Below are 15,764 nucleotides of genomic sequence, written 5' to 3'. Positions count from 1 at the left end.
TGGCACAGGTTGTTCATGACAAGAACAGTGAAAACTGAGAAGACTCCAGACTTCCACATATGAATGTAAGTACAGTACAGTATTGTGAAATAAGTTTCTAATACACAGTATAGGTATACAGTGCCTGTATATTAGTGCACTAAGGTAGTTTAAGTTGCTATTTGAGGTTTTGCCAATTCGCGCCATTTCTTGAAACCTATCCCTCTTGAATGGCAAGGGTTTACTGTATCCAACTTTTTTCATCTGTATTTATCTTTTACAGTACCATTGATTTAGTAAATACAGTGGTCCCTCAGTTAATGAGCACAATCCGTTCTAGAGGGTTGCTCGTTAACCGAAACCATTGTTTCAATGGGTTTTTGGGTAATTGTTTCCAGCTCACCGAAAATTGCCTAAATTAAACAAAAACGGTAGTAAAGTACACTTACTTTGAGGTGTGTATGTAGAAGGCTCCTGGATGATGATGATGATGATGATGATGATGATGATGATGATGATGATGATGGGAATTAGAATGGGGGTGGAGGAGGGGGGAGAAGAGAAGGCATTGGGGTGGAAGAGAAGTCACCCCATGGTGCCATTTCACCCATAAAATTTTAGTTCTCTTGGTGTAATTCAAGATTATTTTCTTTAAATCAACACTGCACTGCATTATATATTGTCAATATGTAAAATAAATTTCAAAATGACCAATAATTTGCTTGCAAACACAGAAAAAAAGCGTTTAGTTGAAGAGAGTCTCAAGCAAGATGTTTCCTCCACTGAAAAGACACAAAGACTAGTGACCTTACCTTCAATTATGTTCAATAATTGTTAAAATGACTAAAAAAATTAATATTAAACTTTTAAAATTATTGAATAGTATAAACTTCTTGATATTTACTAAAAGGGTAAGGAATTTAAGCCCAAGAACCGATTACTGTATTGGTGGACTAATACTACAGCTGGTGGACCGCCAAATGCAAGCTAAAACATGTGGAGGTTGGCTCGTAAGAAACTCGTTAATCGAGGGATTGCTCATTAACCGAAGTTAAGAATCTTATGGAAGGTAACTCGTTAACCGAAATCTCGTTAACCGAGGGACCGCTGTATAGATTTAATCAAATAAAGGAATGTTCTCTTCATTAATTTGCTATTTTATATCTTTTAACATATTTAAAAAGTTTAAATAATCTTTTAAAGTATTAGATCATGAATGAATTACGGTTAGCAGCACTATACGGTAGGATCTCAAGTTTAGTGAGTTTTAGATTTGGGATTCATATGTTTTGCATCACTTTTAAAATTTCCAGCCTCTCAAGAATAGCGATTTTCATAACTGGTTTAGCGAGTCAATGGAGAGCGAGCAGTGCAGTGACCTTGGATTATATACACCATTGTGCTTACGTTTTGCAAGATTCTTGTGTATTAATGATTCTTGCGTATTGACAATGAGTGAGGTGCGTAATGAAACCAAGTCGCTTCTGCAGCCACTTGACCACGAATTCATCAGTATAATGTTAAACTGTTCTACTATCAGTCACTATAAAGACTTTTGTCAGCAGGCAGACTCATTCATTGAGTTACAACAAATCGAGGCAAAACTCTCTTACAGTGACCAGGCTCTACAGTAGATCGTCAATTTAAAGTGATTCAATTTAAGATTATTGATTTAAAGCGACACCCACAATTAAGGACAATGTTTTAATTTAAAGCAAATCTTTCCTATATTGCGCGAGTCAATCTGGCGCATCATATTTTAAAATTAGCGCCGAATGTTTCTCTGGGTACGCTACACTGTCCTAAGGACAAAGCTGTACTGTACATGTACTCAAATTAATGTACTAAATGATTACTAAAATTTTTGTCTAGTGCAAACTAAGCATGATTATACAGTCATGCGCCGGTTAACGTCCGACCGAACAACGTCCGATCGATATACGTCTGTGGCCCCCAAAAAAAAAATCCGTGACGCCTGCTGGACCACCACTCTACGACCCCCTGACGGAGACACGATGATCCTCCCCATACTGGTCAGATATTATGTGTTAAAGGAATATGCTTCCTATCTTAGGCTATTTTTAAACATTTGCCTCCAGGTGTAATGTTAACCTACATCTATTGAGGATAAAATCTTTCGCCTACAAATTGACAATAACACATTTGCTAGTTGCCTCAACAATTGCAACCCCAGTTGCAATTGGGGTTGCAATTTCAAATTCTGTGGCATTACTAAGATTAAGAGAGAAAACGGAGGACTCAGGCATCCTGATGTGAGAGAAAACGGACTCATATGATGGGGGACCAAATAAAAAAAGCATAGCTACATGTTTTGTGGACTACAGTATTAAGCGTACCCTTTTCATCACTTTGTAATAAACCTAGCCATGCCTATGTGTGTTTATGATATTTACCATAACATTATATATATATTTAGTGGGTATAAATGGTCGTAAAATGGGAAACTTGGGGTTGGGTCTTGGGTGCCTGAAACCAATTAGAATAAATCCCATAGGTTCTGTACTTTCGTTATCGGCGGGGTCCCAATTAGGCGCTATAACCAAGGGATGACTGTACTGTACTGTATATATGTGTGACACTGGCCAGTTGCTTCTGGTGTTATGGTACAGGGGTACCAAGTGACAGCACTAGGATCCCGCTTCCTCTATAAAGGAATAAACAATTAAAATTTAAATTGAAAAAAAAAAAAATTCAAATAATGGGACCTAGCTAACCTAAATGGCCCTAGAGTGGGCACAGTCACGTATGCATCGCGTATTCTTATAGATTGTGCTGCCAGGCATACGTTATCTAGTGAATTTAGTCAATATTGTACAGTAACAATGGACCTAAGTGCAAACCTGTATTGTACATGTACTAAATGATTACAGTACTAAAATTGTTATGTCTATTGCAAATATAGCTTGTTTATACAGGTATTCAAATAAATTACTATCTTGCAACAATCCCTCCAATGTAAGTTATATTCACCCAGGTCGTTTGGGTGGAAAATTATGAGAAGAGCTTAGTCACTCTTAACCCTTTAGGTGCGTAATTAAATTTCGCTCCGGTTCCTGAAAAGTGTCAATTATCCTGCCAAAAATGAATTTCATATAATCACATTTTCTATATGTTTTTCCTAGAGAACTTTTAGTATATTTTCCAAATCTGGAACAAAAATTCACATATGTGTGCAAATTTTAGAGAAAAAATGACATTTATACCCAAAAATGCAGGAAATTGGTATAAATCAATGTCTGGTATATGGCAAATAAATTTAATCAATTTGGTTACTAAACAGCAAATTTAGATATGTATTACATATTCAGATAATATCAAACAAAATAGTACAAAAATAAGCTATATTGCATTCAGGAAATACTCCTATACAGTGAGTTCAGCTATAACGCGTGTTTTTATAACGCGAATTTGCTCTAACGCGATTTATGAATTCGGAACAATATTTGTATAACGCGAACGCTTGTTTGCTATAACGCGATTTTTGCTTACTATTTCTCCAATTTTGTGGTATTAACTGTGAATATGGTAAAGAAGAATATCTCCAAAAGGCGTTCTGATGATAGAATTCCCGGTGATTATCGTAAAAGAAAGGATATAACACTTGAAGAGAAGCTCGATGTTATCAACCTCAAAATCACCCTTCTCCCCCATCAAGTTACATTCATATTTTTTCAAGGTAAAGTGTTAAATTTACTGTATGATTTCATTATTAGATATGAATGTAACATTTATTTAGACTGTGCTATCCTTTGTGTTAGGCTAACTACTACATTTTTTCGATTTCGAGTAATCTCCACCTAACCCTATTTTCTCCATAAGCCCTGTTATTTCTATTACGCGATTTTCTATAACACGATATTTTACAAGAACACAATTATCGCGTTATAGCAGAACTACCTGTACCTCAATACATAATATGTCCGCATGTCGTCTCATTTGGGGAAGTTTTTTCAAGGCCGTGGGATATCCCCGCTTGTTGCATTTAATTAATATAATATTTTGGGCGGGTTTACCCGCATGTCGCATCCAAAGGGTTAAGTAATGCTAAATAAACACGCAGGCAGGCCTTCAGCGCCAACGGTCAAATCTTATCTCAAATAAACAAACAAACGCCAGACATTCTGTCACCTCACCTCCCGCCCCCTCTTCCCACCCTGGTGATTTCTTTATGTTTATTTTATATAATATCTCAGACTAAAGTTTGGATAATATAATTTGCATTGCTGAAACCCTTGTAAGACAGAGATTAATTTGAATATAAGCGTCATATATTTTGCTCAAGATATAAAAAATGTAGTACATTAGTGTACAATACTGTAGTACATTTTATAAAAAGTTTTTCAACTGTATTTTTGGGTAGATTTACATAAATTTCTTCATTTATTTTCATACATTTACATGCACACACCATACTAAAAGAAACGTAAAAGAAATAAATGACCTTAGTGCAAAGCTGGAGTGCACATGTACTAATTTGATTACGGTACTAAAATTGTTATGTCCAGTGCGAATTACAACATGTTTATATTCAAATAAATCAGTATCTTACAAGAATCCCAGCTATGTTAATTATATTCTCCTAGGTCATATCACTGGCATTTTAAAATGAGAGAAGCTTAGTAGGACTGTTAAATAACACACAGAGACCTTCGGCTCAAACTTATCACCTCAACCCCAACCCCTCGCTGACTGACTGGCTCCGTCAGTCCCTCCCTCTCCCCCCCCCCCAGCTTTTTAGGCTGCAGTTTTTATCTTATACAATATCTCAGACTAAAGTTAGGAGATTATAATTTGCATTGCTGGAATCCTTGCAAGACAGCCAATAATTTGAATAAAAACGTCATATATTTTCTCAAGAGATAAAAAATTTTGTACCTGTACATTAGTGTACAGTACTGTAGTACATTTTATAAAAAAGTTTTTCAACTGTATTTTTGGGTAGATTTACAGAGATTTCTTCATTTATTTTCATCCATTTACATGCACACACCATACTAAAAGAAACGTAATAGAAATAAATGACCTTAGTGCAAAGCTGGAGTGCACATGTACTAATTTGATTACAGTACTAAAATTGTTTTGTCTAGTGCAAATTATAGCATGTTTATATTCAAATAAATCAGTATGTTACAAGAATCCCAGCAATGTTAATTATATTCACCCAGGTCATTCACTGGCTTTTTATAAGAGAGAAGCTTAGTCACTTAAGAACTGATAAATATACACGCGTTATACCTGGGCCTGTGCCAACTGTCAAACGTAATACCTCCCCTCCTCCCACGCCCCCTCGCTCGCTCCCTCCCTCTCCCCCATCTACCTGGCGTTGCTGGAATCCTTGTAAAAGTGAATGATTTTAATATAAACGTCATGTATTTTGCACAAGAGATAAAAATTAATCACCTGTATCACATTACAGCAGTGATTTAGGGGTAAAAGTGTAAATGTACGTATATAGTATTCCACATACACGTAAGTATAAATACAAAGTTTATGTGATGATCGGACAACGTCCAATTCGTTTAACGTCACGTTTCCATGAACGTATCTAGGACGTTAACCGGCGCATAACTGTATTCAAATTAATCACTATCATATAAGAATTCTAGGAATGTAAATTATATTCTCCTCGGTCACTTCTGTGACATTTTATAAAAAAAAATAATAATCTTAATCTATGGACATAAGTAAACAAATAAATACTTCACTAGACCTTCGGCACCAACTGTCAAACATGTCACTGTCACCTCCCCTTCCTCCCTCCCCCATTTTCCCAGCCAGGGTTTGGTGGCTGTAGGTTTACAGATTTTATCTTATATACTGTAATATCACAGACTAAAGTTAACAGAATATAATTTGCATTACTAGAATCCTTGCAAGACAGCGAATAATTTTAATATAAATGTCATATATTTTGCACAAGAGAAATTTTTCTTTTAGCCCTTTGTAATAAAATTAATTAGAACATGTCAGTTTAGTGACATTATATAAGAGAAAACTTAAATTCACTCTTAAAGACAGATACATAAATAAGCACTAGACCTTGGCATCAACTGTCAAACTTATTACCTCTCCTCCCCCCACACCCTCTTCTCATCAGCTGATCACTAGTAAACAGACCATTTCACATCCCATAATTTTAGCTGTGTTGATTTATGAGTGTTTGTTTTAACATAATACTAAAAAAAAACAATGTTTTGTTTATTCTAGGAGATGGGCTGAGGTGCATCTGGGTAAACTCTCAGTCTTTTTAGTATTTTGTGTTTCTTTCAAGTATCAAACTAAATTATTCCATTGAAACAACACTTCAATTTAGTGTGAATTCGGTTTAAAGCGACCTCTTGGAACGTATCTCGTGTTATGTTGACATTCTACTGTACCAGCACCAGCTAACCAGGAGGAAAAGGAGATGGTAGACGACCTGACTCCTGGCACTCACCACCCCGCATCCATGAAGTGTTATCAGTTTGTGAATTTTGGAAGAAATATAATATTAAAAATGCAGTGGACAGAATTATTGAGGCATGGCGTCAGATTAATGTTGCAACAGTGCTATACACATGGATGCCTTTGTTCACTAACTCAGAGATAGCTGGGGCAGAGCAGACTGAGGCAAACGGAGAGAGATAGTCTGTGGCGGCAACACTAATGGACACAGTGGAGGCAGTGCGGTCAGTACCAGCACCAGGATTTTCAGAAGTTCAGGTTGATGATTTGCAAGAGATCATTGGTAAACATCAGCAATAGCCAACAATTGAAGAAATACTGGAGGAGGATTAAGAACAAGAAGAACATCAAGCAACGCAAAAGGATGAACCTGGTGAACCTACAACACCCAGCTGACTGAGGTGCTTACAACCATCGCATGTTTCAGAGAACAGCTTGATTATGATACCAGGCCTAATGCTCAGGACCTTATCTGCCCTGCCCTTGATAACGGTATGGAGGAATATAAGGCCTTGTACATGTCCTGTGTTAATGCTCGTCAGCAGGCCCTTATTACTGGGTACCTGTGCAAGAACCAACCTGTTAATGCTTTGGCAAACATCACTTTAGGAGATGATGATGGCACCACCGATGATGATAATGAAGTGTTGGGTGACTTACTGGTGGAAGAGCTGCCTCAAGACTTAGAGGGATTTGATGCTGAGGTTAGAGGAGGTGTAGAGGAGGGACCAGGGAAGAAGCAGTAACCAGCCCTTCCTGCCTCAGAACCCATCAACCAGCCCCATCAAGCATTTCACTGACTCCATCAGGGTAAGTTATTCTACAGTGTAAGTGTATATAAATATTGTTATCAACAATATGTACAATATAATATGTATGAATATATTACAGTAATGTCATTTTCTTGGTGGGTTGTAGGTCATTATACGGGGGTTTGGGTGACACCGCAGAACCAATTAGGCTTATTTACATGTACAGTAATTTATTTCAACATCACTCGTTTTGTGATTTTAAATTTCGTGAGGCTGAAACCGGTACCAATTAGTCACGAAACTTGAGATCCTACTGTATATATACACACATGTGACAGAAACACAACACTCAACAGGTTACCACATGCATGAGTTCCATTGTTAAATGTCTCTGTGATAACTCCCTGCACTTTGAGGGTTAATCAAGATTACTGATTAATTCAGTAATTAATTAAATCAAGGCCAACTCAGTTACATACAAGGATTTATTTAAATAGATTACTTGTTCCTTCTCCACTAGCTCTTTTATGAAAAGAATTTGTAAACAAAAAATATCTAATCAAGTGATTAACAATGCCAGCCCTGCTTCAAAAAGACCATGAATACCTAAGAAACTTACCAGCTGTCTTCAGTGTGTCTGGGGAAGTTTTAGTGAGGGTTGCCAAAGGGTTCAGGAAGTTAGCAAGCTGACTGCGTCCTCGACTTCTCTTCTTTTCCATCTTTCCTGACACCAACAACACATCACAGCCCATCATCTGGCAAGCTACTTCAAATGTCTCACCAATGGCCTTTATGGATTCTGGCAAATATTTGCATCTTTAGTCTTTTGATTTAAACATTAATACACAATAATATACAGGGTGTCACCAAAAAATAATTCACACTGTCTTACAGATTTTCAGTGCAATGGCCTGAATGTTTGTATTACAACAGCAACATTGTCCTCACATGTGGGAGACCTCACACACACATCAACAAGTGAGGACAAAGCTGCTGTTGTGGTACATGTATTCATGCCATCTCCACAAAAATATGAGACGCCCTGTAAAGCAATGCATCAACACCTGATATGTTCTTCCCTGTTATAAATCATACTGGACTATTTATAATCTTCCCTGCATCAGTATTACCACCACATCAAAGTGAAGTACAGGTTGTACCTCTCTAGTCCGGCATTCTGTGGTCCGGAACGATTTTAGTTTGTCCAATAGGTAGATAAGCAGCTTTTTTTTTTTTTTATCTGAATTACAGTATTATTATTATTATTGGAGTATTGCATTTTTGCCCCTCAGGCTCCAATGTGGGTCAGTGACCTGTGCCCGGGTGGGCTAATCCCCGTAAAAAAACAAACAACAAAGCCGCAAGAAATTAAGGTTTGTTTACATCTGGCAGTTCAGCTCTCTCTCTCTGTTTGTCTATACAGTACAGAGTACAACATTTAACCCTTCAATATATATGAACAGGAAGGGTTTGCTACTTATCTTGTTCCATTTATTAACAATAAATAACATTACTTCAAACAACCATATTAATTTTTACATTAATTTTACTACAGCTACAACCAGGGTCTTACTTTCTTGTTTCATATGTAGAACCAATCAGTCACTGGTTTTGTAAACATTAACGAAAACAATGCCGACAGCCGTCTCGTCTCCTCGTGTGTTTTAATATTCCACGAATTATTAATGAATTGCATTGTTCATTTTGCACACACAAACATTAATTCAATAAAAAAAATCAGAAACATTAATTAAAACATATATGAACAGTAAATAAGTGTTGCTTTCTTATTCTTATGTAGAGTAATGACGATATGTTTTCACATGTGCGCACTTACATACGTGCAGTCTCGCTTTTTTCTTTAACATTAATGGTTTGCTACTTTTATTGTTCTATTTATTAACATTAAATAACATTACAGTTGTACCCCGCTTTACGCGGTCAATTGAACCCACAGAGTACCGCGTTAAGTGAAAACCGCGTTAAGTGAACAACAGAACATATGGGATTAATTCCAATAGAGACTGGCTCGACCCTCAAACTCCACTTTTTGACGACACACAACTATGTTGTAGTAAAAATTTTATCTTAACTTTATGATGGTATGAACAAACAAGTAATTTAAAAGAAGTTAGGTTAGGAAAAATAAAGGTTAAGTTAGGAAAAATAAAGGTTAGGTTAGGAAAACTAAAAGTTAGGTGTAACACTTACGTTAGTAGAAGAGATGGGTCGGCATACAGGGATGGAGGCGGAGGGGAGGGAGGGAGGAGGAGGAGGGAGAGGCGAGGCAGGCGGGAGCGGGTGGCGGGTGGGGCGAATCTAAAAATAGCGTCTCGAGCCGGACACTGCGCATATATGGGTAAATGAACCGCGTTAAGTGAAAGTTCGGTTCTGGTGAGGCACCGCGTATATGAGAAATCGCGTTAAGTGAAACCGCGTAAAGCGGGGTACAACTGTACTTAAAACAACCATATTAATTTTTTACATTAATTTTACTACAGCTACAACCAGGGTCTTATTTTCTTGTTTTATATGTAGAACCACTCAGTCACTGGTTTTGTTATCAATGAAAACAATGCTGTCTCATTTCCTCGTGTGTTTTAATATTCTACGTATTATTAATGAATTGTATTGCTCATTTTGCACATATAAACATTAATTCAATAAAAAAGACATTCAGTAAAAAGCAATAACGAATCTTTTGTACATTAGAGAAATGACGCTGTTTACACGATTGTGCACGTCGTCTGAACTTTGGCGAGCCGTTCAAACCCGTCAAAATTCGAGTTTCCGCCGTCAAAATTTTAAATTATGTCGTGTTTTTTTTTGTGTGTCCAAATAGAAAATGGTGAATTAAAAACTCGTGAAATTTGAGAAGCTAATGTACGACATTTAACCCTTCAATATGTCTTCAAAGAGACCACGAAGCAGTGAAAGTGGTGCTAACTTTTGCGCAAGTCACTATCTGTCCAGGAAAAGGGTGAATTTCCATGGTGCGGCACCGGTCAGGTCCCAAGGTTGCCGGACTAGAGAGGTACAACCTGTACTATACTGTATACAGTATGTGTAAAACATAACTTTGGGGTTTTTTGTTTGACACCCACATCTTCTACCATATACTGTACTATGTATACGAGTGAGTGAAAGTAGTATTAGTTGAACAGTGCAATCCAGTAATGTAAACCAAAAGTTCTTTAAAATCTGATTATTCTATACTGATTACAGGGGCAGGTCCAGGAAAATCCAAAAAGTTATGGGTGGGGGACATGGTGAACACAGTGAGCCCACCCACCTGGAAAAAAGGAGGGGAGGGGGGCTTGTGGGTGCTGTAAGCAACACCCCCCCCAGATTTTTTTTTTAAATCTGACCAATATCATGGGCTTTTGGAGGCCATTTTGAAGCAATGTACACTTGATGTGAAGAGATATTCTGAGATCATTAGTAATTTGTTTTTACTATACAAAAATGCCCGAGTACAATAATGCATAAAAGAAAAGGTATGGGAATTATGTGATGAAAAGGGGGGTCCAGACCCCAGTACACCCGTATCCACCCCTGGTTTAGTTAATATGCCTTTGTGGGTACAGGCACATGTTATGAAAAGATCTTAAAAGATTTAAAATTCAGCTTTTGAATAAGATACAAAGTATTTTTATAAAATAACTGACCGATCATTTCTTCCTCAGATTTAATTGTGATGGCCATATTATTGAAGAAGCGAACGTTCATGGATCGAAACATCTGTAGAAATCCACTCTGTCCATCCACAAGATAGTTGAAGCGGACACACTGGTGAGGACGAGACTGCTTAAACATGCCCTGGCTGAAAATTCAAAGGTTAATTTAATCTATATAAAAAAAAAAATTGACAGAAGAATAAGAGTGCAGAACTGTACTGTATATTAACCTTAAACCATTCCTGACAATACTTGGTGGGACAGGTGTAGCAGGCCTTAAAAGAGACATGGCTGCCCTTTACCACAAATTCACAGGTAAATGACATGCAGAGTTCAATGTTGCAGTGATGAAATAATGGTGGTGGTGTAATGAGGTTGAATTGAGTTTACTTAAATTTATACCATAACTGAATTTTTCTTGTTCCAAAATATACTTTTTAACTTTTACTTTTATCCTCTTCACCACTGATCGGCTCGTTAGCCGCTTGGTCATATCTCTGTTATGCACTGTTGGCAAATACAGTGGTCCCTCGGTTAACGAATGCCTCGGTTAACAAAATTTCAGTTAACTCCTAAAATTCCCCTAAATTGCCCTTAAATCACTGTATATATATATATATATATATATATATATATATATATATATATATATATATATATATATATATATATATATATATATATATATATATATATATATATATACACCTAACCTGACTTCACGACGGGGTTAGGGACCCAAATCCAGGTCAAGTCCCAAATAGATAAAAAATCTACAATGAAATACAGTACAGTAAAAGTAATGAATAATGATGAATGGATACAGTACAGTGAAAGTAATAAATAATAAGGAATGGATACAGTGTGACTGAGCACTTAACCTTTAATGTAGTCAGCTGAATGCACATGGGGCCCCCATAATTTTCTAATTATACATGGAGACTACATTAACTGGAAACGTTTCGGTATAGAAAATGCGTGTGTCATTTAAAAATTTTTTTTTTTTAATCTATATCTGAGGCGGTCGTAAGTCCCGACGGTCGTAAGTCGGGGTCTAGGTGTGTGTGTGTGTATATATATATATATATATATATATATATATATATATATATATATATATATATATATATATATATATATATATATATATATATATATATATATACAGTCTACGCGGAAGGTTAAGGCACAAATTGGGCTGTGACTTCACTTTTAGCACAAATCGTTTTACCCTCAAGATAGGGATAAATTTTGATCAGAAATATTTAGTCACAATTCTAACGGCATCTGGAACCCGTAGGCGACAGCTGTCACATAGCAGGAACTGCTCAGTCTTTGTTTAGGTTGCGTGGGTGGAGGTTATTGTACCCATGTGAGCGCCACGTGCCGTGATTTTACGCCTGAGTTACAGTGCTTTATCGTGTGATTTCTGGGTCTTTAAGATGTCCAAGAGAGTTACTAAGCATGAGGATATTGCACAGGTGATTGTTTTATACAAGGCTAATCATAAAGTTACTGAAATAGTTGAATTAACCGGTGTGTGCCACCGGTCAGTGTACCGATTCATCTCGGGGTTTGAGGCAAACAGCCAGGAAGAGTTGCCTACCCCTAAACCCAGGTCTGGGCGACCACGGCTTACGTCTCCTAGAACCAGGAAGGTGATTGCTAGGCAAGTTAATGCTAATCCTAAGCTCATGGCCCGGGAATTAAAGCAAGCTAACCCCGGACTCTTTGGTCAAGTCTTCTTAAGGTCGGTGCAGCAGCTTCTTCATGACGATCTCGGTTATCGCGCCTACCGACCACGCCGTAAGCCCCTGCTGACTGCTGCCCAGAAGAAGAAGAGGATCACTTTTGCGAAGAAGTACAGTGTCTGGTCCCTTCAGGATTGGAGGAACGTCCTGTGGAGTGATGAAGCCACGTTTACAGTGAGTGGTTGTGGTCACGATAGGGTGTACCGCCGGCCAGACTCTGACCCGCTCGACCCCAGGTACACCGTCAAGACGGTCAAGCATCTTGATTCAGTGATGGTATGGGGTTGTTTCACTTATTACGGTGTTGGTGAGTTGGTTGTGCTTGAAAAAAACATTAAAGTTAACCAGGGTGTGTACCTCGAGCTTTTGTGACCTTCTGCCTGACTCGTTTGAGAAAACACACGCTGTCGTGTTCATGCAGGACGGTGCTCCCTGCCACACAGCCAAGTCGGTTACTCAGTGGTTGGAGGATTGCCAGGTTTCATATTCTAAGGGCTGGCCTGGCAATTCCCCCAACATCAACCCTATTGAGAACCTTTGGGGGCTCATGAAACGTCGCCTACGTGACCTCGACACCTTGTCCGTCCCCAAGCTCACCACAGCAATTAAGCAACTGTGGGCCAATTTCACCCCACAGCACCTGCAAAACCTTGCAGACAGTGTTCCACAACGACTGAAAGAGGTGCTGAAGAGCAAGGGAAACACAACAAAATACTAAGAGGGGTGGGTGAGTGTTATTTTCATTTTTTTATTGCCTTAACATGATTTTTTTATTTTTTCCCCATGGTGTGCCTTAACCTTCCGCGTAGACTGTATATATATATATATATATATATATATATATATATATATATATATATATATCTCAAGGAAAGCGCCAGGCTCAGGGTGAGTACAGCACTAGCTAGTCTGCACTCACCCTGAAGATGTGAATTACACGAAAGCTTGGGAACTTCGTGTTTCTTCTTTCCTTGTATATCAGTATACCTAGATCACGCTACATTCTTACAGTGTGATTTATATATATATATATATATATATATATATATATATATATATATATATATATATATATATATATATATATATATATATATATATATATATATATATATATATATATATATATATATATATATATATATATATATATATTATATATATATATATACAGTTGGTCCTCATATTACGCGGTTAATGTAACCTGGAGGGTACCGCGGAAAGTGAGAAACGCGTAAAGTGAATAACATAACATATGGGATTAATTGAAATGGAGTCCGGGCCGATCCCCAAACTCCACTTTTTGACGACACACAACTATGTTGTAGTAAAAATATTATCTTAACTTTATGATGGCATGCACACACAATTAATAATTAAGAGAAATATTAATAATATTAGGTTTTTTAACACTTACATTAGTAGAAAAGATGGCTGGGCACACGGGGATGGGCGGTTGGTTCCGAGGCAGAGGGCAGATTATTGGCCCTCACCTGTATCACTTGTATCAATTGTATCACTATCCACCACAGAGGCTTGCAGGGCCTCTTTGTCAAACCCCCAAAGTTCATATAAGTCCATATCCTCACTATAATTATCACTATCACTGACTTGGGCCGGCTGTAGTGGGTGGCGGGTGAAGAACTGGTCATGTTTTGATGACTGGGCGACCTTGTGCGCACCATTTTCGCGCCTCTTACACAACATGGCGGATGGCGGGAGGTTTGGATCCAAAAATGGCGCAGCTTGCCAGCCGCTCTCCGCGTAATGGGGTTCACGACCGCGGAATGTGAAAATGTTAGGTTCTGGCAAGGCACCGCGTTAACGGTGAAACGCGGAATGCGGGACCGCGTAATATGAGGACCAACTGTATTTACCTTACATTTAGTATTTGGTCATGTTGCCTTTCGTTTACAATACCGTATATCACGGCCTATAAGGCGGCGGGGTGCATAAGACGCCCCCCCCAAATTTCCATTTAAAAAGTAGCTTTTGAGCTCTATTTGCTGTATAAGACCAGTACCCCAAATGTGACACTTACCCACTGACTCAGTAGTCCTTTACCAACCATCCTTGATTTTTTAAAATAAGGCCAATTCACTTCAAGTAATGTCATCAAATTATACTCGCTGGTGTAGTGTAAACACTAGTGACGTCACTGAAGCCTGCTATTTTACCGAACTGAACCAATGTGTCGGGTTCGGAAAGTAAAATTTTCCATTTACTTTTTAAAATATATATATATATATATATATATATATATATATATATATATATATATATATATATATATAATATATATATATATATATATATATATATATATATATATATATATATATATATATATATATATTATATATATATATATATATATATATATATATATATATATATATATATATATATATATATGTAGTGATGGGTTGTCAGACCACAGCTTACATCTCAGAAACAGTCCAGACTTGACCCGACATTAGGGGGGTCAAATGTAAGGGTACCCCTCGCAACCACTCAAGGAGTTACAAATCAACTGGCTCCCCTCCCATGTCACACGGCCCCAACAAACATGTATGAAGGCACCGGCCGACTCTCTCCAAATATACACAATAACCTACACCGCAGAAGAAGTCCAGACCTGACCTCACATTAGCCAGGTCAAATGTAACCCTCGAGCCCAAGTCAAGGGGCCACAAATCAACCAGGGCCTCTCATGTCACACGGCCCCATCTGAAGATTTCTCCAGAATATACAACTTATAGTCTCTAAAAAAGTCCAGACCTGACCCTACATTAGCGAGGGCAAATGGGTGAGATTCCTTCGCTGCCCCCCGACTTCAGTTTTAACCTGACGGCTCGCCTCCCAATATATAGGACGTCCTAGTAGGGTGTGTCATAGGAGGGAAGATCAGCTAAAACTAATGGCCCATCACTTTTTTGGTAGATTTTAGTGTACAGTATTACCCCGCCTAACGCGGTTTCACTTAACGCGTTTTATCATATACGCGGTGCCTCGCCAGAGCTGAACTTTCACTTAACACGGATTTTTTCCACATATACGCGGTGAGTGTCCGGCTCCAGACGCTATTCTTAGATTTGCCCCACCCGCCACCCTGCCTGACTGCCTGTTTTAGCTCATAA

The 15,764-nt window shown here is 37.9% G+C and overlaps 1 protein-coding gene across 1 annotated transcript in view; it reads left to right on the top strand.

Annotated features, from left to right (window-relative positions):
• The first annotated feature begins 12,315 nt into the window (after positions 1–12,315).
• LOC121862631 overlaps positions 12,316–15,764 on the top strand; it is a 4,592-nt gene continuing 1,143 nt past the window's right edge. The window contains exon 1 of the mRNA XM_042360949.1: positions 12,316–12,900. Coding sequence (XP_042216883.1) covers positions 12,316–12,900 — 585 coding nt within the window. The remainder of the gene's footprint in view (positions 12,901–15,764) is intronic.

Source organism: Homarus americanus, unplaced genomic scaffold (assembly GCF_018991925.1).
Source record: "Homarus americanus isolate GMGI-L3 unplaced genomic scaffold, GMGI_Hamer_2.0 scaffold31037, whole genome shotgun sequence".
NCBI lineage: Eukaryota > Metazoa > Arthropoda > Malacostraca > Decapoda > Nephropidae > Homarus > Homarus americanus.
The sequence above is the reverse complement of the archived record's forward strand: the minus strand, read 5'-3'. Positions and strand labels throughout refer to the sequence as shown.